Source organism: Typopeltis vanoorti, chromosome 20, assembly GCF_054136105.1.
Source record: "Typopeltis vanoorti isolate ZY-2024b chromosome 20, IOZ_Tvanoo_1.0, whole genome shotgun sequence".
Classification (NCBI taxonomy): Eukaryota; Metazoa; Arthropoda; class Arachnida; order Uropygi; family Thelyphonidae; genus Typopeltis; species Typopeltis vanoorti.
Window position 1 is genome coordinate 106,136,209 of NC_143568.1, and position 24,751 is coordinate 106,160,959.

At 35.3% G+C, this 24,751-nt stretch overlaps 1 protein-coding gene across 1 annotated transcript in view; it reads right to left on the bottom strand.

Moving 5' to 3' along the window:
* LOC150095753 (uncharacterized) overlaps positions 1 to 24,751 on the bottom strand; it is a 145,290-nt gene that overhangs the window by 36,399 nt on the left and 84,140 nt on the right. The window contains exon 6 of the mRNA XM_090409952.1: positions 3,599 to 3,742. Within this exon, the coding sequence (XP_090266078.1) occupies positions 3,599 to 3,742 (144 nt within the window). The remainder of the gene's footprint in view (positions 1 to 3,598; positions 3,743 to 24,751) is intronic.

Here is a 24,751-nt window from a genome sequence, read left to right on the forward strand (position 1 = left end):
TACATAACTTTACATTTTGCAACATTAAACTGACACTCATTATCCTTTGCCCACAATGCCAATTTATTTAAATCATCCTGCAGGATATCTACATCACCTTTATCAACTACTGTTCTCTGCAGCTTTGCATCATCAGCAAACAATTGAATATCCCCTCTTAAATCTTTCCCTATGTCACTGGTATACAAATTAAAGAGTAGTGGCCCTAGTACTGAAGCCTAAGGTACTCCACTAGTCACCATCATTCTCCTAGACTCCACCCACCATATAGTATTTTTATTAAACAGCTTAAGGAAATTACAACATATGCTAGGATATACATTAAAAAAAATTTTAATACACTTCCAATATTTCGGCAACGTGACGTTGCCATTTTCATAGGAACTTAAAAACAAGACACGTGCACGCAAGCTCACTTCAAAGCCAGCATAGAAAACCTTACATTCAAACACACCGACGTAATGGTCAGTTTTGATGTCTCCTCCTTATTCACAAATGTCCCACTCAAAGAATCCTTAGAGCTAATCCAAGCTAAATTTCCTCCCAATATCACAGCCCTATTTCAGTTCACAATGAACTCAGGCTATTTTGTTTGACAAGGAAAATTCTACAAACAAATAGAGGGGACAGCCATGGGTTCTCCACTCTCCTCACCCTTGGCCAACTTTTATATGGAGACTTTTGAAGAGAAAGCCTTAAACTCTGCCCCACAAAAACCAACCATATGGCTTCGCTGTGTTGATGATGTGTTCGCTATTTGGCCACACGGCTCCGATGCACTCCTCTCCTTCCTAATACACTTAAACAACCAACATCCCAGAATCAAATTCCTGGAAGAAGAAAAAAACAACTGCCTTCCTTTCTTAGACACACTAGTCACCCACCAGCCTGATGGAACCTTGGTTTTCTCAGTCTATAGAAAACCCACCCATACAGGCAGATACATTCACCAACAATTCCCCCCCCCCCTCACAACAATATGGAGTCATTAAGACACTACACTTATCTGTTCAAATGACAATGCCCTAACCATAGAACTAAACCACATTCTCAATACTTTCTCAGCCAATGGCTACCCCCCCCAAAAAAAATCCAAAAAATATTGAAACCAATAAACCACAATTCCCTCCCCCACCACCACCATCACAACAAGGATTACTCTAAATCCATCACCATACCCTATATCCGAGGCACCTCGGAAAAAATTACAAAATCCTAAAGAAACATAACTTAACTTCTTGTTACAGACCTTATAAAAAACTGGCATCCCTTATCCGCTCTGCTAAAGACCAACCCTCCCCTCCCCCAGACCTACCTGGTGTATACTAGGTCCTTTGCAGCTGTAAGCTGTCCTACTTTGTCCAAACAGGCAGGACAGCTAATATCAGAATTTCAGAACACAAGGACTACATCTAGTTTCACCAATACAGCCACTCTCGTCTTGCAGACCATGACACCTGCCATAGAATATGGTGGAAGAAAGCCACGATAATACACCGTAGTAAATTCAAATACGAAAGGCTTTTCATGGAATCAGCCTCAGCCCTAAGAAACAATTCAAACCTCAACAAATTTGGTTGCATGAGACTGCCCCAAATTTGGGAAACCTACATCAGAAGACCTTCAGCCCAATCACCCAAGAATACCAACATTGCCCGCTAGGGGACACCATCAGGACTTTTAGGAGAAAGAATAGCTTCCTGCTTTGTCCTCATTTATTGTCTGTTGTGCTTGCGTGCACGTGTCTTGTTTTTAAGTTCCTATGAAAATGGCAACGTGACATTGCTGAAGTATTGGAAGTGTATTAAAATTAATTTTAATGTATATCCTAGTATATGTTGTAATTTCCTTAAGTAAAAATGCATAACCAACGTCTAAGCCTTTCCACGAGAACCACCATATACTACTCTCTGGTGTCTGTTAATCAGCCATCCCCCTATTCATGTTTGTTGAGCTAAATGATCAGAATCAGCTTCAGTGAACACTCAAATAACTAACATAAACTGAAACCATACTTAGTTGTATTATGGATTACTAACAAATAATAGAAAATCATTATGTGACACCTTCAAAGTGTTCAAGAAGTTGTCATGCTTAGTTATTCCACACCAAACAACCCACTGTCTGCACACTATGCCATCTACTGCTCACTAATAGTATTTTTATCTATTGAGTGCATGTTCTCCAACCATTCTGCCTGTATGCAGGATGGGAAACTCAATTTCTGGAAGAAAAATCCTTCCTCCATGTGAAATTGGCTAACTCACCTTCTATTGATAAAGCCCATATATATATATATAAAGATTCATTTTTACATGATGACAAGATGGAGCGATATTTCATATGATAAATCTTATAACATAATGGAATGATATTTGTTAATATATATAATTAATAGATTCCAAAGAGTCTCAAATAATTATTAAAAAACTGAATTCTGGCCTTCACTCTTCACTGATGTTTCACTCAATTAAATAGATAGATAAAATAAAATAGAGATGTTACCAAGAATGAAGTCTGAAAATGAATTCAGATTACATTAATTGCATTACAATTACATTAATTCACTGAATTTAAGAAACTGCTGGATAAAACATTAACTGACAAAATACATTTGATGGAGTCTCTTCCAGTGATAAATCAGTGGAACTCCATGGAAGTGTCGGTGATAATAATATTACTTACGCAATAATAATAATAATAATTATAATAACATATTTACTTAGCATAATAACAACAATAAGGTTACTTCATGATTTTGGGTGGTACATCGAGAAAAACTTGAGGGGGGATCGTAAAAATCAGATTCCTCAATTTATAGTGAAAAAAAAATATATTTATCAACTATTTATATGATGTAATTTCGGAAGTGCAATAATTCAGATGAATCACATAGGCAGTAATTCAAGACAATATCTAGGCAGTATTCAACAGTTTCATTTCATATTGCTGCAAATTAAATGTAGAATTCATTTATTATGAATGTTTTTTAACTTTATTTTACATTTATTTTTAACAATGCTGATACAAATTCATATATTCTGGAAGAAGAAAATTTACCACACTACTATAAGTTGTACAACATGAATCAGATAACTAGCTACATGTTGTGTCTTCTTGTTTGATTACAATCAGAAAGTACATGATTATGTTAACTAGCAGCAGCAGCACTATTCAAGTTTTCTGCTGAATTTTGTGGTTTATACATATGCCTACTTTTAGTTCTACTATAGATGTGAATATCTTTACAATAGGATGTATTTGCACTGTTAATGTGGTTTTTATAGGAAACTCATAACTCATTGCTTTGTGAAATATGTCCAAAATAAATACATTAACTAGAATGACAACACATGAGTGAACAGTAACTGATATAAAAAGCAGCCAATTAAAAACATCTCGATTATTCTAGGTAAGAAAGATCTAGTGTAAGTGTGGTTGTATCATGTTGTGCACTAATAAGTTTGTTTTTGGGAAATAAAGTAGTGATCAGTGCAATTTTCTGTCTAAATGCAGTTGTAGATTGTATATAGCATTTATTTTCATTTTTAATTACATAAATTATTTTAATTACATACAGAAAAAGTTTCTTACATACCATGAACAAATCCAAGAAAAATGGTAATCCATGTAATGTCATGAGCAAAGTAACACATCATTATTCCTACTGAAGCGATTAGAGATCCCCATAAACAGATAATACGGATGGTAAAATAATGGCTAAGAATACCTGCTAGTGGTCCTAGAAAAACACATATAACTAATTTAATGTATGGTAGGCTAGCATAGTAAAATCCCAGTAGCTCGATACCTCACAGGAAATGAAAACAGCTCAAATTTATCTAGTGGTTGAACTACCGAGATTTCACTTGATACTGTGGAGTAAAAAATAAAATAAAAATGAAAAGGCTAATAAGAGAATTACTGACAACTAGTAGCTTGAATAAATTTATTTGCTTAATACAGTTACATTTATGCATCATTATAAACATGGTTGACATTCTTTATCAGCTGATAACCACCAGAAAAATAGATACAATGTTTCCTACTGAAACGACTTTGGCACAGTACTTTAAAATATACCTCAGCTATCAAGTACAAATATTTAGAAGTGAAAAAAAAAAATTTGCATGTGAACCTGTTTGGTTCACATGCAAATACTGCTAATTATCTGCAGCATGTACTTAAATATCAAGTATCTAGCCTGAATAAACTTATTTGCAGATAAATGCATAATACAATTAAATTTATGTATCATTATAAATATGGTTAACACCTGTTATCCACTGATGACCACATATGAAAATACAATATTCTCTAGGAACCAGAGTTGAGCAAACTATCTAGTTTAAAAATATGCTTTAGTTATTAAGTATAAAATAATTAGAGGGGAAAAAAGGGCTTGTTCGTTTCTTTCACATAGTACTGTTAATTATCTGTAGCATGTACTTTAAGTATCAAGTATCCTGCAGTACTTTGGGTAACTGACAAAACTAGATATAGTAATAAAATCAAGTTTCATTAGATTATGAGAAATGTTATATATAAATTTATACACTGGTTATCACACATTGGTATTCTCAGAGAAGAAATAATTATAAGAAAGATAACAGCACAAAAGATTGCATTTCTTTATTGGTAGTTAAATAATAAATAATTAATAATAAATTATACGATAACCACAGTAATTAACTTTAATGAAATAAAAGTACAAATATTTCTTACTGAAATTAACAGTACATCATCGGTGTAGAACAAACAGTTCAAAGGAATGGAATACAAAGTACATAACAGTCAGTGGATTACCAATTAAAATTCTTGTCGCATGCTAGAAATTAATATTAATAAAATATTATTAAATAATTCTTAAAAACTATTTCTTTGATGGTTACATAAGATAAGAATCTCCCAAACTTTTGGGAAAGAGTGACAATCATTTCGATTCAAATTTGGCTGATGTAAAAGGGTTTCGCAACTTTCTTTGAAAAGGCATTCTTATTTAAACTTGCATCTATGGAGAAGACGAGCTTTATTCCACTGGATATTGTGATTAGTGTCAATACTATGTTGTGCCAGACCAGACTTTTGAGGTTTCATGTATTCGATATAATACTGATGTTCCTTCATTCTTTTTTCCACAGAACAGCCTGTTTGTCCAAAGAATGTTAAATTACATTCACACGGTATCTGGTAAACGCCAGAATAAACAATATCCAGTGGGATAAAGCTAATCTTCTCCATAGATGCAAGTTTAAATACGAACGCCTTTTCAAAGAAAGTTGCAAAACCCTTTTACATTGGCCAAATATGAATCGAAATGATTGTCTCTCTCTCTCTCCCAAAAGTTTGGGAGATTCTTATGTTATGTAACCATCAAAGAAATAGTTTTTAAGAATTATTTAATAATATTTTATTATTATTAATTTCTAGCACGTGGCAAGAATTTTAATTGGTAATCCATCGACTGTTATGTACTTTGTATTCCATTCCTTTGAACTGTTTGTTCTACACTGGTGATGTACTATTAATTTCAGTACAAAATATTTGTACCTTTATTTCATTAAAGTTAATTACTGTGGTTATTGTGTAATTTATTATTTATAGTTATGCCACAGGTATCTTTAAAGATTAGATTTATTGGCAGTTAAGATTTTTTAAAAATTGTTAAGAATTATATCCTGGAATGGGCAGATGAAGATAACTTCTTTATAGAGGCCAACATGGATTTGTTATAGGACAGTTATATTTTAGTAATCTTGTCGTATTTCATTAAAAAAAAAGTAATGAGTTTTGATGAGAAAATGCATATGGTCTAATATTTCTGGATTTTGCAAATGCAGTTTACAAGGTTTCATGTGGCTAGTTGATATTTAAGATGTGATGAATAGGTGTAGATAATTTGCTAGTGCAGTGTTTCCCAAAGTGTGGTACATGTGCTTCTAGGGGTATACAAAAGGTGTTTAAGGGTACTAGACACTTTTTTTTTATTTTTGTTGCCACCACAGATAAGTGCAGGTAAAATCAGTAAACACACTAATGCCTTTTATTCCCCATAGGGAATAGACTGAGGGACAATCAATCTCCACTGGAGTCAATGAGAGATACCTGGCCCAAGACTAATTTTAAGTGGCACTTCTTAAAACAGGTGCCATTTAAAATTCACTAATTTTAAATGGCATCTGTGAAGAGGGGAAGAAAAGTGGCACCATCTTGTGGTCTTTAATCTTACGATATATTATTGTCTGAAATATTGTGAGTTCTCTAGTCAATTTTCTTGACTTTACAGGTTGGAAAAACCCATGTTTTCAGTAGAAAAAACCTACTTGCCAATTAAAGAAAGGCTTAAAATTAAATTTTTCTCTAGTCAGTAACAAGAATCGAACTTGGAATGGTCTTTCTTTGGGCAGCCTAGTGCTATGAATCTAAAGGAAATTTTATTACTATTATTATTACCCCAAGACCTCATGGAGTCAATGACTCATCTGGGAGGTCCTTATATCACAAACACACACATCGCATCATACCATGTCTTAAACACAGTCAAACTCCTTGCAGACATCACATTCTCAGGCAAGGCATTCCAATCATTTACAACTCTGCACGAAAAAAACCTGCCTCTCAGTCCCCTACTCACACCCTCTTTATACAGTTTCCAGGGATGACCTCTGGTTCTCCCCTGATCTCCCACTGTTTTCTGTAGAACTTCTCCAGCATTGATCCTATAACAACCCCTTACCAACTTGTAGGTCTCTATCATATCTCCCCTCTTCTTCCTGTCCACCAGACTCTGCAAATTACATCTTCTCAATCTTTCCTCATACTCAACATTCCAGAGGTCAGAAACTACCTTAGTCAGTCGCTTTTGGACCCTTTCCAACATCTCTTCATCCTTCTGAAAACCAGATGACCAAATCTGGGCACAATAGTGCATTTGTGGCCTAATCAAAGCCTTACACAATGGAACAAGAATCTCCCTACTTCTACACATCAGTGTCCTCCGCATCATTCCCAGAAGCCTTTGTGTTGTCTTCACAATTTTGGCAATGTGTCCCCTTAACTTTAGATCCTTATCCACTATCACCCCCAGATCTCTTATTTCCTCTACCTCCAACAATATATTCTCACCAAGCATAAATTCTGCATCCCATCTTTGTTTTCCAAATTTTAAAACCTTACATTTTGCAACATTGAACTCACATCCCCCATTTCTGTGCCCAATCACTCAATTTATTCAAGTCTTCTTATAAGGCCATAACATCTTCACTACTCTTTATGGTTCATCCCAACTTTGCATCATCTGCAAACAACTGAATATCGCCATCCAAATCTTTGCCAATATCATTAATATACAAGTTAAACAGTAATGGTCCTAAAACAACCCCTGAGGCACTCCACTAGTGACTTTCCTTTTCTTGGCTATCACGCCCCCATACACAACTTGCTGATACCTATCAGATAGCCAGTATCCAATCCAATGCACTAATCTAATATCCAACCCCATCTGCTCTAGTTTGACTGTCAACTTATCATCAGGTACTCTATCATGAGGTACTATATTTCCAAGTATATTACTGTGTATCCTTCTCCTCTGTCCAAGGAAGCAGTCACTTTATTGTAATAAGTAAGTAGATTACTAAAACATGACCTCCCTTTAGTAAATCCATACTGTCCATCAAAGATAATACCATTGTTGTCAACCCAACTCTGGATCCTAGTTCTCACAAGCTTCTCCAACAACTTAACCACAATACCTGACACACAGATAGGCCTATAGTTTGATGCTTGAATTTGATCACCTCCTTTATGAAGTGCACAATCTTGCCCTCCTTCCACTCCTTAGGAACTCGACCAAGTGCTTGACCACCTGCCTTGACAAAAAATATGTCAAGGCAGGTGTCAACTCCCCCGGCACATTCCTGTGTGAATGTGCCAGGGAGTTGTGGGAGGGAGTTGAACTCCCTCCCACATTCCTGTGGGACTTGATAATATATCACTGCGGTGATATATTATCAAGTCCCACAGCCTTATTTACATCTAGTTTACTCAACTCCCCAAACACCTCTTGCTCACTTACACTCAGTCTCTCCTCCCCATCATCAACTGCTCTCAATCTCTCCATGAAGTTACATTCACAAGATTGAAAGATCTTTATGAACTGCTCATTAAGTATCTCCACCACACATTCTGCAACAGCTGTCTTTATACCATTTTCTCCAATCAGTGTCATCCTTCCATAATCGTTCTTTCTTTTGCTGGCTACATATTGAAAGAACTCCCTAAGATTCTTTTTGGCTTCATTAGCTAACTGCTGTTCATACCTCTCTTTAGCTACTCTCGCCAACCAAGTTACCCTCCTTGCCTAGTCTTCGTAGACCTCATGAAATTGGTTATTTCCACTTCTACTTTTCTTATGCTGCCTCCACAATGCCCTTTTTCTCTGTATTGCATGCTTAATCTCTTTATTCATCCATCTCACATCTACCTTATTTAACCTTCTCACCCTTGGAATACATTTAGACATTGCATCTACTAGATAGTTTTTGAAAATCCCCCAAGCTGCATTAATCTCTTTTCCATCTAACTCCTCATTCGACGCTACACCTACAAGCTGTCTCCTGAGCTCTTCATAATCACCCCCCTTGTAGTTCCACATATACCCTTTTCTTACAGGGGTCCTCGCACTGCTGGCAACCACCCAGGTAATCACCTCATGGTGATTACCTGGGTGATGACCTGATAAAAGTATGTCTCTTAGCAAGTTTAGGGCTCTGTATAGTTGATGGATGTGGCTGTGTGGTTTGAACTCTTTGAATGAAACAAAATATGACCATAGTACATTAATGTCATTTAATCAGAGGACATGTAAAGGTAGTGAAGACTGTCCAGAAAATTGGTACTTTAGTGAGGACTACACCTGTTCACCTGGATTTCAAGAGGATAAGGATGTTTTAGAAAGGATACAAAGGTGATTGATATTTGATACTCAGATACATATAGGAGGGGTGAGAGAGAGAATGTATGCATAACGGAAATTATCAGCATTATAGCACTTTAAAAGATAATACTTCCTCGTCAAAGAAAGAAAACCATCACTGAAAACCAGAAGCAAAATAGAAAAAACATAACTGTATTTCAAGAGGATACCCAGCAAACATAAGTAATAATTATATTGGAAGTTATTGAGAGGTGATTTTTCTCTTAATTAACAAAACTAAGTAAATCTATGTTTCAGAAAAAGAATGCTTTTTTTTTTTCTTTTCACTCTACTGAATTTCCTGGAAGAGATTCAGAAGGCAAGGGATCAGAATGTGATTGATGGCAAACAAGAAGTTGAAATTCAAGAGATCTTGTAAGAGTGTTAAAGACAGTGCAAAACAGTAACAAATTGGGATAAGAAGATAAGTGGTTTTCTTTTATAAAGCCTTGATTTTCCCATATCTGGCTACCTGAGTTTCAGAATGATATGGAAACTATGACAAAAGTGCTTGTCACAGCTGGCAGTGGGTTTATGGTTTATTCATATGATATATCAAGGCTATGGAATGTTGACCATAAGGATAGATTAAAGGACCATGGACTTTAGAGTTTGGTAAAAACATTGAGCAAAAGTTGATGGAAATAGATATATGCAAGATTTTTTAAATGCATTTAAGCATGTGGTCATTATTGACATGAGGGAATAGAATGATAATCCCTGGAAAATGGGCAATAGTCTGTTAATTCTGCAGAGATATTTTAAGGAGATTTTTCTCATAGTGTAATATGTTGCTTAAGGAAGAAATGCATGTACTGATAGTGGATGAATTTAAAGAAAGGTATAAGCATTGTATAAGTCAGAGTTGTCCTCTAATGATAGGTCCTGAGACACTATGGAGGTAACTTATTATTAATAATAATAATAACAATAATACACTGTATGTAAACCCTATGACATTATTTGCTATTAAGGTGCAGTGTAATAAGTTATCCATCGTATAACAAGATATTGGTAGCAGGTGCATGACTGAGCTCCCTTAGACAGGGTACAGTATGTAGCTAGCTGACACACCCAGTGAAAGTCATATGCTTTCTGTGCTGAAATGATGGCATTTCTCTAGTATACCTGCATTACAATAAACAAAGCATAAACTATTAGATACATGCAACACTCATGAAAAATGCCAAAATTTAGATTATATACAAAACATTTTGTAATAAAATAGAATGTAATGACTAAAATCATATCACACATCAAATGAAATTATTAGATGATCCAAGTGAAAGGAAAAAAAAAAAAGTACTATTTATGTTATTTTTCAGTTTATACAAGCATAATGAGGAAATTATTTTCTCTTTCTTTTATTACCTGTCATGTAAACCCTATCATAATAAATAGTCAATAATGAACATGTAATAAGTATTATTAAAATTTCAGTAATTAGGATTTTTAGCCATGAATATTATAAATATGATATGGCTATCTACAATTAAATTATCCATATACAAAATAGAAAATGGCATCAGCAATAGTGAAGAATAAATATAGTATAATTTATTATGTATATTATCATTATCATCTTGTTATTTGATAATGTTCTGATTTCCAGTCAAGACCGAGTTTGGTTTCTCTTCTCAGACTGACTTTCACACTTAGCTTGCCCTGGCCTAAACATATCACAACTATAGCCTCCTCAGTCTCCAGAAAACTTGGTCTATATTCTGTTTTGTTTTCTAAAACAATACTTCTTTCCTACTCAACTCTTAACACTTCATAAATCCTAAATTTGACTGAGCCTAAAATATTCTCACGTTTGGAAGTGGTGAGCTCCTAAAACCTTCCTAATAATTCTTGATTCTGTAGAGAGCAATCTGCCTTTTAGTTGACCCCTCTCTCTCCCACACACACATACTTACTGCAATCAGTTTCTGTATTATTCCTTTTTTTATAAATACTTTTGTGGGAATTTGCTCCACCGAACTGGCCACTACCATTCATTACTTTCTGTTAACTATTTTCTTAGTCTGTAATTCATCAGGACTCCAATAGTGTCCAATCTTATATTTCCGTCTTGTGACACACGTCTTACTATACTGATTAACCTAAATGTTAGTCTTCCTCTGGGTCTTCTTCCTGCCACCCTGTCATAAACACCTGCTTTACTAATCTTTCCTCTTTATTCTGTTTAAGTGACCATACCATCTCAGATTAACTCCACTGACGCATTCTTGAATGCTAACAATTTCAAGTTCCTAATGTCTTCATTTTTAATGTTATTCTATTATTGATTCATTTGTTTACTCCTGATTTTTCTCATAACTCTCAATATCTGCATTCTTCAGTCTTTGATCGATTGTTTTATATCTAACCCAGATCTCTGATTCATAGCTTAAAATTGATTTGAACACTGCACTATGTATGGTTACTTTAGCGTTCTAAATGATTTATCTCTTATTCCATATAAATCTATTCACTTGACATCAAAATTAGCAAACTGATATGGTAGGGAATCAACTGAATAAATTTATAGCAGAAGGTAAGGGATTAAGGAGCAAGAAACAGAGTTGGAGGTTGTACTTGGTGGGAAGTACAGTATGGAGATTGTTCCAAAGAACCGAGATTGATGGAACAAAGGAAGATGAAAAATTTGTTTGGTATGTTTGGAATTGGACAACAGCTGCTCTTGTTCTTACATGATTAGAAAAAGGTGGAGGAATGGTAGTGGCCAGTTCAGCAGAGAGGTGCCCATGAAAGTACCTCTAGAAAAAGCATAGTGCAGAAACAGAGTGCCTATGGGAAAGTGACTGAAAGGAGTCTGTGAGAGAAGGGCTAGTCAGCTCTTAAGTAGATCACTCTTTTTGAGGCTTCAGTCATTTCAGTACTACAGTTTCTTGAATGAGGAAGTAAAGGTAAATATAAATATTTCTGATTGTCTTTGGGGACAATGGAATTCATTGCATCTTGTGAGACCATCATCCCCTTATTAGAGGCCTGAGGTGGCTTGAAAATGTTCCATGTTTGGTCTCTAGAGCAGGGTTTCATATTATATATAAAATAAATTAAAAAGTTACAAAAAAATAGAAAAAATCCTTAGCCCATCCTTGGTACTAATGCACATAGGTTTGCTTTCATAATGATATTGGATAATCAGGGTTTAGTCCTTGGGCCATTATTGTTCAATCTATACATTAATGACATCAAGTAGGGTCTATCATTAGATCTGCAATTGTTTGCTGATGATGCAAAGATAGGCAGGGCAATCAGGGATGCTACTGATATGCAGCAATTACAAAATGATTTGAATAGAGTAGAAACTGGCAAATGAAGATAGCTGTCAGTTTAATGTTAGTAAGTGGAAAGTTATACACTTTGGTGTGATTACAGTTCCAGTGGCATATTATATTAGTAGGGTTATGCTACAAGAAACTGAAGAGGCAAGTTATCTTGGTGGATAAGAATTTAAAGTTCAAAGGTCACATTGCAAATACAACTCAGAGGATAATTGCTATGGTGAAGCAAACCTTGACATGTAAGGATAAGGAAGTAATTTTGCCTCTTTATAAGGCTTTGATAAGACCACACCTGGATTACTGTGTGCAGATTTGATCTCCTGGGTTCCAAGGGGGATAAAGAAGCTGTGGAAAAGTTGCAAAGAAGAGTTACAAAGATTAGATCCGGATTATGGGATTTAGATTATGAGGACAGATTGCGAGCATGTGGATTGACTCTGGTTAACAGGAGAAAGAGGGGGGTGATATGATAGAGGTCTATAAACTTTTGAATTGGTGTTATAGCATTTCAAATGATGAAATTTTTCGTTATATGGAAGGAGGGGAGAGAACACGGGGGCATCCATTGAAGTTAAGGTTATTCTCCAGTCAAGAAAGAGGTAAGAGCTAGGCAGCAGCGAATGCTGATCTTGAAATTCACGTTTGCTCTTGTTATCATTCGGGGAGTGAGAGGTGTGATTGCAGTCTGATTAGCGGAATAATGAATTACTGACCATTTAAAACTATATGTTTAGAAATTTATGTACATTTAATCATACAAATCCAAAATTTATTTTACTAATGATATTCTATCTTTTTCAATTTAGCTACTTGAATACAAATTCTACCCTATGGTTCTTCTTTATGAACTGGCCAATCACAAAGTCATAAAAAGTTGGCTGTAACTTAATATTCCCAAGCAACACGCACACTTGTAAAGGCTGGCTGAAGCTCACTGACTAGAGCTACGTCGACTGCGTATGGCCTGTGTTTAAGCAACACAGTGAGATGACGTGAAATGGCTATGTGCGTGCATGAAATCACAGTGCTGCTGCTGCGAGGACCCGGAAGCTCCTACAACCGAGCAAGCCAAGATAGCTTTGACTAGACAAGCAACCATCAGCCTTCGATACATAATGCAAAGCTCGATTATTGCCACGCAAGCTTAAGACGTCTTCTGTCTACAAAAATAAAAGCCTAAATGGAATGCTTATAAATGCATGCATTTATTAACAAATAAATATTACTTCTTTCTCAATTAATGAGCTTGCGCAGCAAGCATGGAGAAGTCGCCCATGGAGCCAGGTTTTTCTCCCAGAGAGCAGTGAGTGAGTGGAATGATTTGCCCTTAGGGATAGTGAGTGCATCTAGTGTAAATGAATTTAAGGGAAGGTATGATAGCTGGGTTGGATAATTTACAGCCTCCCTGGAGGTTTCAGATAATAATAATATAATTATGAATTGTCATTCACAATTGATATTCTCTAATGCCATTTTACTCTCAAAACAATAGGTGGTATGGTACTCTGAAATCAGTAGGTAGCTAGTCTATGCACCTAATTTTTTATAGATTATTTTGAAGACTAGCAGACAACTGTTGCCATATCTTGGTCCCGAATCCTAAATGGTATTATCTAATAGTAAGTTCTATGGTAAACGTTTTCTGAGTTGTGTGGCTAAAAATCTGAGTTTCCTGGACAAAGAACATGACTTATCTGCCCCAATCTTAGTCAGCTGGCAATAAAAACTAAACAATTATGTTCTTTGGAGATCTAACAGTACGGAAACAAAATGTTGCCACAAGGAATAGACAAACACCATCATATGAATTAAATCAAATAATTTCTTATGCAAGTGAGGCTCTGCTAGCCAAACGTCACTGTAATGTGATGACAGAGATGTATTTCAGTTTCACAACTTCTCTCTCCTTGTAAGGTGGCATGGTCTATATTTAAGCACTAGTGTATAAAGTATTAAAGATTTAGACTGTTTAAACACTTCAAATTTGCTCAAATGAAGCACTCAACAAAATACTGATGTGATCAACAAGAGCATATTGTTGTCATAAGACAGGAAGTTAAGATGAAGCAAAGTGGATGATCCACATTTGGTGCAGAATAATTTTTCAGATAATCTGAACTTGTCACTCAGTGTTGGTGTTTTCTATTAACCATCTTGTATGTCTTCTGATCTTTAGAGTATGATCCTTTTTAACTTTAATGAGATTACCAATTGTTAGCTATCACTTAATTTCTTCTCTGTTGTGTTTGTTCCAGATCTGTGGTTTTCCTCCTAACCAGTTATACCAAAGAATTTAAGATAGGTATATAAGTTTCCATAAGGCCTGTGTAGCTCAGTGGAAGTGGCGCTCGCGTCCTCTGTGCTTGGTTGCTTGAAGTTTGACTTAAGTTCAAGTCTAGTCACCGAATGGAGGAACTTTTTCTAAGCCTTTCTTCGACCAGCTCCCGAGTTAGTCTATCTCTGGCACGGGCAAGCGGGGTTTTCCTCCCAGAAACTCGGATTTTTCATCCCATAAACTCAAGAAAATCAACCATAGTACCCACATTATTTCAGACAGTGAGATATTTATATCTTGTCAGGGTTAGGTACCAAGAGATGGCAGCACTTGTTTGCCAGCCTCTTCAACGGTGGCTGCTATAATTAGTGATAGACATGGGCCAGCTATCTCTGATTGGCTACTGGAGATTGAACTTCTCACTCTGTCTCCAAAAGCTAGATAGGGTATAAGGGAATAAAAGGTGTTAGCTGATTTATTTATTTATTTTATAAGTCTCTGTGTGGCTTTAAAGTTATTTATAGCTGCTAGCTCAGATTTAATAATCATTATTGTTAGTAAAAATAATAATTAATATTATGATGTGACACTGGATGCATGTAGTCATGCAACAATGATGTTTACTTCAATAGGGCTGGAATGCATGAAGGAGGATTATAGGACCAGAAAAATTTTTGTGTATGCATTTTCCCCCTAGAAACAGTTTTTTGACTTGAACTGAACTCACCTGATTTTAGGCATAATACATAGCGCTGTAAGATGGCAGCACTACCATAATCTCCCCTAATTCATCAATACCTCGATGCTTATCAATGGTCACTAATGCTGCTTACTGATCCTCAGAAAAATAAAGTTGGTTAGTGCCTTTTTATTCATAAAAGGAATCAAAAGACAGAGATTTTTTTATATTATACTTCCAGGGAATTCAAGAACTCATTGTAGGAGTGTACTCTTCATTACACTACATAAAAATTTTAACTGTTAATTGGTCGGATAGATCTTTTATTTATTTGAGCATTCTTGGTAAAATCTGACTAAAGAAAGACCGTTATAGGTTCGATTGTCGGCAACTAGAACTTTTTCTAGGCCTTCCTTCAGCCGGTTCCAGAGTGAATTGATTTTGGCACAGGCAAATATTGGATTTTTCTCCAGGAAACATGAGATTTTAGCCTTGCATCTCAAAAAGACCACATAATTCACACTGTTACAGACAATATGGGTGTCAATTTAGGGCAGTATTATAGTGGCAGTTGTCAGTTATACTCTTTCTCTCCTGAAAGTAGATTCTTCAGCCTTCACTGACAGACAGCTTGAGCTCACCATCTATGAAGATTGGCTCTGACCTCTTTTCTAAAGATTGGGATAAAGTGGTTCTGCCTACTGTCTTTGGGAAATGAAAGGAAGGCGTTAGATGATTAGACTTTATTTGTAATAAGTTTTGCTTATTTGATTCTCAGGTCTGGAAGCTCCTTGGGTTTTCTATTCCGTGTCTTATTAATAATTTAAATTAATTACTCTGGTATTATCGTGTAAAGTCACTTATGAATGTAGCAGATAAATATGCTCATTTTTAGTTATCTAACTGGAATCTTGTTCAACAGAACGAGACCATATAGATGGTCAATACTTGCTCTCATTGGTTCACGTGAATTTCTGGAGATATAACAAAAAAGGGCTGCATTGCTGACAACCAGTCAGCTGCTAATTATCTTACAGATACAAATTTTATCATCATTCACAAGTCACCTGTTATTGCAAACATAAATAAACTGTGGGGTTGGCAAGTATCAGAGAGTAGAAAGTGCAGCGCCCTCTTGTATATTTTGTTTTATGTCCTTGGATATATGTAATAACATATTGTTGATGAAATCAGTTTAAAGTTTGAAATGACTATACGGAACGGGAAATAATTTAATAATAATTAATTATTCATACACCATTTCACTAGCACAAGCCAGCATATGTAAAGCACACATAATAAAAGACATAAAATGAAATAACCAGAAAACGAGGAAAAATTGCGTACTTAATGATGGATGCGATATTTGCATAGCGATCTACGGTTAGTAGTGGAAGATGTGGGGATGCGTCTAACCACATCTTGGTTGTGGAAGATGTGGGGATGCGTCTAACCACATCTTAGTTGTGGAAGATGTGGGGATGCGTCTAACCTTTTTGTTCATGAAATTTTTCCATGATTCCTCCTGTTTCATGTTCACGAAATTTTTTTATCTTGACCATAATAGTTAGCTCTGTATCATCAAAATAGTGGGCTTATTATTATTTTACAAACACCTCCTGGAGTCAAGACTCATCAAAGGAGGCAATAGTAAGATGCATTCCAGTAAAGATAATGTTTATCATACCTCATCTTAAATTGGTTTTCAATTGTGCACTTACCATTTCATTTGGCAATAAATTCCACTCTCTATGCAAAAAAGTCATGTCGCACTCTCTTACGCACCACGCCTTTATATAACTTCCAAGAATGACCTCTTGTCTCTAGAGGACTGTCTTTATTGATATTCAAGGAATACTGTAAATTCCTTCAAAGAGACAGTCCTAACATCGTCAATCTGTGTGGAAACACAATTTATTCATTGTATGATTATGATCAACATTAACTAACTTTAAAAATCTTTCTAGCCATACAGAAAGATTTTAACACTATATTCCGCAATATTTTAAATAAAATTAAAAAAAAAAAAAAAAAAAACTGCGGCTATAGGAATTAGATGTCCATTGTTCTTAACTAGTTCAAAAGCTATCTAGAACTACAAAATTATAGCAATTTACTTAGTTAAAATGATAAGTTCCCTAAGGGTCTATGCTTGAACCACTTTTGTTTATAATCGACATCAATGATCTCTGTGACCTACAGTTATGGTGTAAAATAAAGACCTCTTGCAGATGATACTGCATTGCAGGGGCGAATGTCTTGAAATTCACGCTTGGTCTTGTTATCATTCAGGGAATGAGAGGTGTGATTGAAGTCTGATTAGAAGTATTAAGACGTCTTCTGTCTACAAAAATAAAAGCCTAAATGGAATGCTTATAAATGCATGCATTTATTAACAAAAAAATATTACTTCTTTCTCAATTAATGAGCTTGAGCAGCAAGCATGAAGAATTCGCCCCTGCTGCATTGATCTTCACTGCTGATTCTGTAAATGAAATGCAAAATATGGTAAATACAAATCTAAAAATGGTAACAAACCGGTTTCACTCTAAAAATCTTACTCTTAATGGTGAAAAAATTTAACTTTTAAGCTGAAAAATGCACCCATAGTAAATAAAACCAACTTCGTCATTCATACATTCCTACACAAAGAGAACTTAAAACAACACCATCTCATTTTCCCTAATCCTATTGCTATATACAGGGTGTTCGGGATAAATTTGACATATTTATAATTAATTATATTTTTCCGTAAGTTACATGTATTAACACACACTTCTCTTCATTTAAAAGTTTGGACCCTTCTTCATTCATATACAAGATGTCAGAAAGGATGGATAGCTGGAACCCACCTGAATCATGGAAGAGAATAACTTGTATCATGATGATTCGTGCCCGCCATCAAAATAAGGATATTACGACTGCTGCCCAATGCTCCCTGAATACAGTAAAAACAATCAGGCATGAACTAGAGACTTGCAATGGTGACTACGAGGATGTAGCAAGAAGAAAGATCCCTAGCAGACGATCTGATTGCGTTCGTACAGCAGAATTCCTCGCAAATCTGCAGGAACAGGTGTTGAAGAACCCTGGCATTGGAATTCGGGCTTTGTTCGTGGAGTTGCTAACTGTAGTCAAGCCCTGGATAACAAGGGTAGCCAATGGTAGGCCGTATGTATGGCAGCAGGATTCGGCCCCTTGCCACACCTCTGGGAAAAGTCAAAAATGGTTGTCTGAAAATTTCTACGACTTCACCAGTCCAAATGTTTGGCCTCCAAACTCCCCAGACCTTAACCCCATGGATTATTTTGTATGGGGCGCAGTTGAAAAAGACACCAATCGCACTTCCAGTAATACAAAAGCCCAGTTAATGGATAAAATTAAAACAGTTTTTGCGGCCCTTCCCAGGGAGACTGTAGCATCAGCTTGTTCGAGGTTCCGAAGCAGAATTGAAGCTGTGATCGATGCTAATGGTGGTTATTTTGAGTAAATCTTGTTGATAGTATTGTAATTAACTCTGCTTGTAATGTTTTTTTTGTCAATTCATTAAATTTAATAGATACAAAGAAGATTTTCTTTTTCCTTACGAAACTGTCAAATTTATCCCGAACACCCTGTATATATATTATGATGATCTTAATAGTTTAAGTTCGACAATCGATTTTATTGAGCTGCGAGATTAAAAACACAAGTTTCAGAGCGAGATGGGGTGGGGGATCGTACATCCTCTTAGTAACAAAAGACTAACTGAGGAGCTGATTGTTTTGGCTTTCATAAAAACGTTTAGAACATCGAAATATTTTCCCTTCGGTGCAAAAGCACTAATTGCAGAGGGTTACAATGAGGGAGTAAATCTCGCAGCCAACTTTAAGCATGTAACCTGCTTGTTTACTAGATCCTTTCACTTTCTGTCTTTGGTGAATCTTTTTAATGGCTTAGATCAGGGGTCGCCAAAGTTATTTACCCGTCGACCCCTTCAAGAGTTTCTTGACTTTTTATCAACCCCCTATATTTTACTATTATGTAATTATAATAAGACAAGCAAAAAAAGATGCTTATGTGAGTTTTTAGATTGTTTATTTTATAGTTAGTGTTTATTGTATGTATAATATAGTATATATTATTATATTACTATTACTACTACTATTACTATCACTAGTAATATCACTGGTATTACTAGTGATATTAATAAATTACTGGTATTACTACCAGCGCTGCTCAACTCTTCGACATAGAGAAGTTTAGTTCGTGAATGAATAACGATTGAATTATAATATGTATGTTGATGAATTTTAGAACATAACGCTCACTTGTATGTCGATGCGCAAAATGGGATCGAATACTTGTATCAGTAAATAAGAACCACGCACGTGTTGCAATCTCGCTCCCACTGCGCCGGCCGCCAGGAACCACCAACATCCGTTTGTTGGTAAATACGTCATTTTGGCCTACTTGATTGGCCTCAATAACTATTTTCATGACCTTACTCCATCTTACAGGTCCTATTCATGGACCTGTAAGATGGAGGTACTGATCCCACGATTCACTCTTAATTGCGTTGTCATTACCTCCATGTCTTTTGTCATGGAGGTAATCCAAGTTAACCGAATTAAATATTACCCATACAATGATGTCTTATATTTTTCTGTCGACCCCTGAGCCCGAATCGACCCCTAACAATGTCATATCTACCCTAGGGGGTCGATATCGACCCCTTTGGCGACCCCTGGCTTAGATAATGCTATATTGAGCGAGTGAAACGTTGATGTGCAAAATTTAGTTTAGGTATTAAATTAATTCATTCCTGTTTCAAGTAGTTTTGTTTGTTTGTTTTTTAAAGAAAACAGAATTATTTAGATGCTATTATTTTGGAGAGGATGGATTCATTACAACAGCTTCTTTTTTTCTTTTTTTTTCTTCGATGCTGATTCCAGCATCTCTGTTCATTCCGAGATATCGTAATTTCTGGTGGGTTAGTTATAATAGTACAGAGGTTATTGGTCCACCTTTTCCATGAGATTCCCCACGATGATATTATGTAAAGAAGATTCCGAATTTGGTTTCTTAGAGTTTAGGTATCATGAAGCCTTTTGTGATTCTGCATGTCAAGTTATTATTCCATTTGTTTTCTAGCCAGATTTACAGGCAAGAAAAATCTGGTACATACCTCCTGTAAGACAGCTAATTCACCTTAACTGAAAAAGCGCATATCAAGATTCCTTGCGTTATGACGAGAATCGAACCCGCCTCTTTTCCAATCGAAGTACACTTGTTGCATCAGTCTTCCAAATGTGCTATGGAGATGCTGTACGTTTAGATTAAGAATTCTAGAAAAATAAAATAAAATCGATCATAAACAGTATTTCCTTCTCCATTGATGATATTCGAGGAACTTCTCTAAAATGAATTTCATTTTGTTCCGGTTAGGGATTTGTCCATAAATTTCAGAATGATTTGTCCCAATCTTTCTTTCGTCATAAAAACTGATCCTCTTGATCCTCCCTGATGAGTAACGTAATTTTTTAAACAGACTTTTTTTTGTAATTGTTAGATGAATTGTTGCTCATCTAACATGAGCCGTCTGTTGCTCAGAAGTGCTATTCAAATACTTCAAGAAAGGAGTATACAAACATCGCGCAGAGTTCTCGCACGCAACTCCCCCTCCCCTCACACAACTAGCTGTTGTATTACCTACCACCGTTTTATATTCCTGATTAAGGAAAATAAAATTATCGTGTTACACAGTCCAATTTGGCTTAAACCGATCATTTTCCCCTCAAAAAAACTTCAACTCTCCCTTTCCATATGCAGTTTCATTTTATTCTAATCAAACATGATTCGAATAAAATATCGCTTTTTTTTTCTTAAAGGTAGAATAGTAACAAACTTCCCAATTATAAAATTCCAAAGGATTACGGCCTCATTGGTATAAACCGGTAGCCTATAGTGATTGCCCATAGTCCATTAATTTTTGGAGAGATGACAATGCTAAATAAACACAAATATTTATAACTATACATACATGTTGTCTTAAAACAGCTGCTATATGTCACGAAAAAAAGTGGGATCGTCCTGACATATTGCGCTTTCAAAAGTTCCCACTCAAAAAATGAAACATGGAAGATACTACAGAAATTTTCTTTCTAAGTATTTACTCCGTGTAATTTTTAATTATACAGCCTAAGAATGGTGTTTTAGAGTAATTTAATGCTATTTTTAATTATTTAATTAATCTGTTCAATTTGTAAATACACAACTGACAATATCCCTTCGTTGCGCCCCCTCACAGGTACAATATTACAGTTTTGGAAGTGAAGCAGTTCGTTTGCGTCAAGTAAAATTCAACTTAAAAGTTATGTGTTTTCTATGCGTTAAAAGTAACAAAATGATGATGACTAGTCGAGGGTATTGTAAGTATTAATGATGTCTTATATGATAATATTTAGTACTTAAAACTTGGCGATATCGTAAGGATTCAGAATATTAGAAAAACTGATTTGGCTTTTAAATGATTTCACCAATATAATCCATTAAAACATGTATTCCGATTTCACCTCCTACATTCTGTGATTTATTTATATTGGAGAAGCATGTTTCCATTTCACCTTCTCTAGATATGGCATCCGTAGGCTTATTTTTTTCTTATTAATTTTTTACTACCAGTTTCTAATTGAATATTTTTAACAAGGATCAATATAGCTTAGCTCCAAAAATTCTATAGATAATATCTATAATAGAATAATGAAGAGAATTGTAAAAATATAACATTTAAGTTATATTTTCATTCTGTTTAATATTTTTTCTAATCAAAATACAATTTTTTTATTTTTATTTTTTATTTTTTTTTAGAAACATCGACTGCTATGATATTGCTTGCCCATAAAAGGATGTAAACCTATAGTACATTTTATTATCCTGGGTTTATTATCTTGCAAAATAAAAAAAAAAATTTTAAATCTCCCTGATATAGCTTAAATTACAAATAAAAAAAGCGTATTCCTCCAGATACCTCTTGTATACGGACTTTAAACTAAAAAGTTATTTAAATGTGATATTTGTATAAAATTTTATAAAAATCTGAGCAATGTCGGATATTATTGATATGCATGGTAGAGCCTCTGCTAATGGCTCAATCAAAAAATGAAGCAAGTTTGAGCGCGGAGTTGGAAGGGGATCAATCGTTCGATGCTGTTGGCACACTCGCCCTCGATGAGTCTTTGGACTTCCTGGAGGTGTCACATAATAATACAAAATACAGACTTACTTGCAATGAACATGAGTGTGTCGGGGGGGGGGGGGTCTTTATAAAAGATATAGAAAAATCGGCTGCCAAGAACGCCGACTTTCGGTTTTTTACAGCGTATAACTTAGTGCACATTAAAAAAAAGTGTTATCGTAAAGGAGACAACTTTGAAAAAGATAAACAGATTATAATTCAATTACATATAACTTGAACAACTGTATTATGATTGCTTAAACCTCACCAATCATTTAATTCTCAACAGATTACGAATAAACTTTTGTTATATTTGACTTTGAAATTTTCATCTGCCAAAACTGAACCGGACAGACTTAAGTTAATTTCTTGTGACATTAGCAAAAAACTTCCAGTCTCCTGACAGTGGAAGTTTTTTCATCATGTTCACGTGATAATATCGTGTTTGCTTGTTCTTCGTTATAACAAAAACATTCTGGCAATAACAGGTCACATAAAACTGAAATTATGTCTCAAAATATTATTTAAGTACTCTGTTTTTATAACTTCTCCTTTCTAATCTGAGGTAGAAAAATTTGTTTTTAAAATAGTGTGCAGGTAAGATAAAAGCCTTTTTATAGTTGCTACTAGGTTCATCGTAAAGGCAAGTTTATTTGAAATTTAGGCCGTGACGCCGTTATGTAACCTCTTAAAGGCACATCTTCCACAATGAGTTCTGAAGGCTACTTTAAATAACAAGCAAATTCTAAATTGCAGAGGTGGGGGAAGTAGTTCCAGTTAAATCAAAGAAGCAAGTGATATTGGTAACACATTGCTGCAATATGCTGTGGACACGTTATGCTTTTTAAAAATTGGCCGAAAATCAAATCCAATCTTCCATTTTATCTCTAATATATTTTCCTTTACGTACCAACATATGACATGATATTACATAATCAAAATGTCAAATTACCGTTATCAAATCAAAACCGATTCTTTGTTCCTCTGTTTCTCTCTCTCTAACGCACGAATACTAATATTTGCAGACGATTACACCACTTGGAATTATCTAGCTAGCTGACGTCTTTTATAAACTGTTATTTAGTTAATTACTGTATGAGAGAACATAAACAAAAACCAGTTTTATCCCTCTCTCGTCATTTCCGCATTATTATTAAAAATATAGCGTACTTTTAAAGCTGTAATGTGGAGCTGTTTCGTCTTCATATTACACTTCTGTTATTCCTTATGCCTTTTGCCCAGCAGTTTTGTTCTGAATTTACAACTAAGAAAACGAATAAAGATTTATAGACGAGTAAATTATATAAACATGGAAGAATTTTGTACACTAAAGCGATTGCGAAATATACGAAATTCTGATATTTGGGTTACCCAGAATTTTTTTTTAATTTAAAGGAAACAGTTGTCTTTCGCCTGTCTAGAAATTAAGATTTAATTGCAGTATTTATACTGATTAGTAGGTCCCAGAAGAAAATTTTAGACTTCGAAAAGTGGGTTGTACTTGCCAACTATATGCAGGGGCGCGCCAGTAGTGTTCGGCGCCTGTGTGCAAAACTTTAGTTGACGCCCCTATCTCCCCCTCCAATAAAAAAATCACTTTAAAAAAACGGTTTTTTTTTTTATTTTTAAGTATTTCCTCTTCTTTGGCGCCTTTACTATCCTGGTGCCTGTGTGCGTCGTACACATTGCACATATGGCCGGCGCGCCCCTGACTATATGTAAAAGAAGTCGTGAACACAGACTTTTGCATCGGCGTTGTCGCTGAACCTGAACCTTGTAGTAGTATACTATCTAATGAATGATATTTTCAGTTAATGAAGTATAGAAAGACATAAACAATTACGAAATGCACGTACAACGTAACATTGCTGGTTCGTTTACCATATTAATGTTGAGCGTTGCTTAATAAATAAATAAAAAAAGAGCAAGGTTTCCTTCACATGGTGCAATCGGTATCCCGAGGAATATTGAAATGCCTATTTTGGTCTTCACAGTGACAGGGCCGCACCTAGGAATTTTGTCTCCCCTTCTCCCTTATTTTTCGTATACTTTATGCCAACTTTGGCGGCCCAAAAAAACTTGTCGTCCCGTGCAAATGCACGTCTTGCATCGTCGGTAGAGCCGGCCCTGCACAGTGATAATTGTCACTCATTTCAACGAGAAATGAAAATTGCTTGATCATGTTAATCAAAAATTTTAAATTTAATCGAAATTAGTTAACCCATGCTCGAGTTATTTTATGCAGATAGGAAAACGAATAAACATGAGCCTAATAACTCTTGTTGGCCTGCGAACGTGCTTAAAAGTCTGGAAG